Here is a 4,385-nt window from a genome sequence, read left to right on the forward strand (position 1 = left end):
TACTAATGATCTCTCACTTGTTTTCAGGCCGCGCAAAAGAACTATTTGGCCCACAACCGAATGATCAAAGTGCGGCAGAGCCTGCGGGATGCCATAGCTGAGAATAAGGCACAAAAGGCCGAGATAGCGAAGTGTAAAGCTGCCCAGGAAGCAGTTGAGGCCGAGCGAGATATCATGAGCCAAACGGTTGACCGAGCTAACGAGGACAAACTTCGGGCCGTGAAGTCGACGAAGGCTCGGTATCTCGCCGAGTTGAGGAAACTGCGTGATGCGCACAAAGCCGAGAAGGACAAGGCCGTAGATGATGCGGAAGACCGGGGATACGCGCAGGGCGAGAAGACCTACGAACGGCAGGTCCAAGTGACCAAGGACATCTTTTTCCAGTGCGGCTGGAAGCACTGGAAAGCTACCGTGGAGAAAGTTGGTCTTGGTCAGGATTCTAACATGTTCATCAATCTGCCTGCTGCCTATATCCCGGTCTACATGCAGGCGTACTCCAAGGCCACCCAAAACCGGCTCATCGCGGAGGCAAGGAAAGAGGTCGAGGAAGAAGCCGCTGCCGCGAAACAAGCAGAGCAAAATCCTCCCGAAGCATCTCCAGATGCGGAGGAAGAGGCTGATCGGGATGTTGCCGTGGTGGAAAGCACTGACGATGACGCCGAAGAAAACCAGCCCGAGCACAATGTGGAGGAGGCCGAGCAAACTGTGCAAGTCGCCGAACAAACGGTTGACGTAGAGTTGGATTGACCATTTTTTTTTTTTTTGAATGTAACCGGGCTATGCCCCCCGTCTTGTACTTAAATTTCCTTTATCAATGAATTTTTTTGACTTTTTGCTTGCTCATCTTCTATTTCTGTTCGGTTTGCATCTGCATGGATTCCTTGATTCAATTGTTGACGATTCACAACTGTCAGGTCGGCTGTGCCGTACAGTTTGCCGAGCTAAAATCACCTCAAACGTTTTCTAATCAGAACTAGTAGTTCGGTTCCATGAACTTTCAAATGAACTGACATTTTAACTCTTCCGAGCAAAATCTGCTCGGCCTTAATTCGTTTGTACACTTCATACAATTTCGACGTGACCGAGCAAAATCAGCTCGCCTTTTAAGTTGGGTAAGCCGCCAACATTTCTTTTAGGCCGAGCAAATTCAGCTCGGCTTCTTATCGGTTAGACAAAACTCCAACATTGCGAATTCTGCCGAGCAAACTCCGCTCGTTTTCCATATTGGGCAAGACACTAATATGTCGACTGGGCCGAGCAAAATCAGCTCGGCCCTTACACTGGGCAAAACACCAATGTTTTAGTTAAGTTGGTTATGACGCCAACATTTCAACCGGGCGAGCAAAACCAGCTCGGCCCTAATGCGAATTGGGCCATACGCCAATTACATCGTCGGACAATGCACCAACTGTTTGTGCGGTCTGCATTCAGTCTGGCGTGAGGAAATCAGTCCGGTCCCATTCAGGTCGGTCTCTCTGCCCCTGGCATCCATAATTGCCTTGTGTCCTTGCGATGTCATTGTACAAAGATGTAATACCAAACAACAAGAGGGCTATTTTTCATTACAAAAACATTGTTATCGTTTACATCAAGTGTCAAAAGGCTAAAGATCTAGAAAAGCTAAACAACACAAGCAGATTACATCCTAAAAGTAAAAGACCTTAAGGTTGGCCGCATTCCATGGTTTGGGGACAGCCTTGCCATCTAAATCTTCTAGATAGTATGCCCCTTTACCAGCAAGACCAATCACCTTGTATGGTCCTTCCCAATTTGCACCGAGCTTTCCTTCGCCGGGGACCACCGTATTGCCAAGCACCTTTCTTAAGACCCAGTCCCCAATCTTGAATAGCCTAGGGTGTACTGCCTTGTTGTATTTTTTGGAGAGTTTTTGTTGATAAGCCGCTATGTGGACTAAAGCCCGCTCCCTTCTTTCCTCGGCCAGGTCTAGCTCCAACGCCACTGCTTCATTGTTCAAATTTGGCTCGAAATTCTCAGACCGGATGGTTGGCATGCCAATTTCCAGCGGGATGACGACCTCCATGCCATAGGCCAAGGCAAATGGTGTCTCTCCGGTCTACCGCCTTGGCGTAGTGCGGTATGCCCAAGGCACATTAGGGAGTTCTTCAGCCCACTTCCCTTTGGCCTTCTCAAGCCGCTTCTTCAACCCGTCCAGGATGGTCTTGTTCGACGCCTCGGCTTGACCGTTGGACTGTGGGTAAGCCAGTGTGGAGTTGTAGAACTCGATCTTCAACTCTTCGCAAAACCTGCGAAAGAGTTTACCATCAAATTGAGTGCCATTATCCGAGATGAGGGCCTTGGGTATACCGAAACGGGTGATGACGTTTTGCCATACAAACTTCTTTACGTCCTTTTCCTTTATGGTTGCCTAGTATGGCTGCCACAGATGCCCTCGTGTATCTCGTAGAGGAAAGCCTCCACCTTGGTGGGGTGGACACATTTCAAATACGGCCCGGTGAAAGATTTTTTGTACAAGGCCCCGGACGGGGAGAGCTAAAACCGCTCTGACTTTGTCCGGATCTTGTGTGCCGCCTTCTTTTCTTCTGGTAGAATTCTATCTTTTAGGAAGGCGATGATAGGATCCATCCAAGAAGGGCCCAAGTCGGTGCAGAGTACCTCGGCTGATTCTGGTTCCTCAATGCTTGGCCGGGGTAAAAATTCTATCATCAAGGGGTTAGGAAAAGCTGTCTGGGCAGAAGCAAGTCCGGCCAATTCATCAGCCGCACTGTTTCCCTCGCGGTCGATTTGTTCCATCCTTATTGCAGCGAACTTCTTGATCTCTGCGCGTACCAGCGCCTGATACTTGGCCATTCTTTCGTCCTTTGCCTCATACTCCCCTGAGTCCTGATTGACCGCCAACTTGGAATCACTGAATACCATAAGGGCTGTGGCTTTCATTCTCAGCGCGCTTCTTAATCCGGCAAGGAGAGCTTCATACTCAGCCTCGTTGTTGGATGCTGGGAAGCCGAGTGTAATTGCCTGCTCGATGATTAGCCCGTCCGGTGAGTTCAGCACGATGCCCAGCCTGGCCCCATGTTTGTTGGATGCCCCATCAACAAAGAGCCTCCACATCTCGCCAATAAACAGCTTCCAGCAATCAGAGGGGTTCTGGGAGCTTCTTAATTCCAAGTCTCTGATCGGTTCATTCTGGTCCCTTTCCTTGTCTTGGTTGGGTTCATCATCGTCGGACTTTGTTAGTCCGGTCGTGCTCGTCCCTTTTCCTACTTGCGAACCAACACTCGTTTCTGTTGCCAGAACCATGGGCTGTGCTAAATCTGCACCAACCAAATCAACCGGGCATACTGGATGCATCCCAGGGGCAAATTCCGCCACAAAGTCGGCAAGTGCTTAAGCCTTGATTGCGGTGCGCGGTCGGAACTTGATGTCATATTGTCCTAATTCCACGGCCCATTTCAAAATTCTCCTAGTGAAGTCTGCCTTTTCAAAAAGCACTTTAAGCGGGAACTCGGTTAACACAACTATTGTATGGGCATGAAAATAGTGTGTCAGCTTTTTTGACGCCATCATTAGGGCCAGGGCCAATTTTTCCAAGGGAAGATATCTCGTTTCGGCTGGGAGAAGAGTCTTGCTTACATAGAAGATCGGTAGGTGCTGGATGCCTTCAGTACGCACCAATATCGCGTTGACTGTGTGTTGAGAGACAGCTAAGTAGAGGTACAACTCTTCGTCCGGCTGAGGTGTGACCAAAATAGGGGCTGAGGAGAGATATGCTTTCAGGTCTGCTAGTGCGCGGTCGCACTTGTCATCCCAGAAGAACTTGGACTTCAGAGTTTTAAAGAAGGGCCTGCAACGATCAGAAGACAGGCTGATAAATCTGTTCAACGCGGCTGCTATCCCGGCAAGATGTTGTACGTCCTTTGTGGAGTTGGGACGCTCTAGGTCTTGTATAGCCTTGATTTGTGAGGGGTCGGCCTCGATTCCCCAGTTCGTAACCAGAAAACCCAAGAACTTCCCAGTGCCAACTCCGAAGGTGCATTTGGAGGCGTTTAGACGAAGCTTGTGGCGCTTTAGGATGACAAACATTTCTGCTAGGTCGGCGAGGTGTTGGGACTTCTCCCTACTCTTCACCACCATGTCGTCGATATAGGCCTCCATTGTTTGGCCCAGAAGAGGAGCGAACATCTTCGTTACCATCCTCTAAAAAGTCGCCCCGGCGTTCTTTAGTCCAAACGGCATGACTTTGTAGCAATATAAGCCTTTGGGGGTTGTGAACGATGTGATCTCTCTATCCGGTTTATACATGGCTATCTGGTGGTAGCCGCGATATGCGTCCATGAAGCTAAACCTCTGATGGCTAGCGGTTAAGTCCACCAGCTGGTCAATTCGTGGGAGGGGAAAGCCATCCT

The 4,385-nt window shown here is 49.5% G+C and overlaps 1 protein-coding gene across 1 annotated transcript; it reads right to left on the reverse strand.

Moving 5' to 3' along the window:
* Positions 1-1,645: 1,645 nt before the first annotated feature.
* On the reverse strand, positions 1,646-2,041 carry LOC145821680 (uncharacterized). The gene has a single exon (XM_082918232.1). It carries the CDS (start codon positions 2,039-2,041, stop codon positions 1,646-1,648), a length of 396 nt encoding a protein of 131 aa, XP_082774358.1.
* Positions 2,042-4,385: the final 2,344 nt, after the last annotated feature.

This window comes from Camellia sinensis, chromosome 1, assembly GCF_055761805.1.
Source record: "Camellia sinensis isolate YWXY chromosome 1, ASM5576180v1, whole genome shotgun sequence".
In the NCBI taxonomy this organism is placed as follows: Eukaryota; Viridiplantae; Streptophyta; class Magnoliopsida; order Ericales; family Theaceae; genus Camellia; species Camellia sinensis.

What these genes read in the sequence shown, in the direction of transcription:
- LOC145821680 (XM_082918232.1), bottom strand. Translation starts at nt 2,041, where the DNA reads ATGGAGGTCGTCATCCCGCTGGAAATTGGCATGCCAACCATCCGGTCT.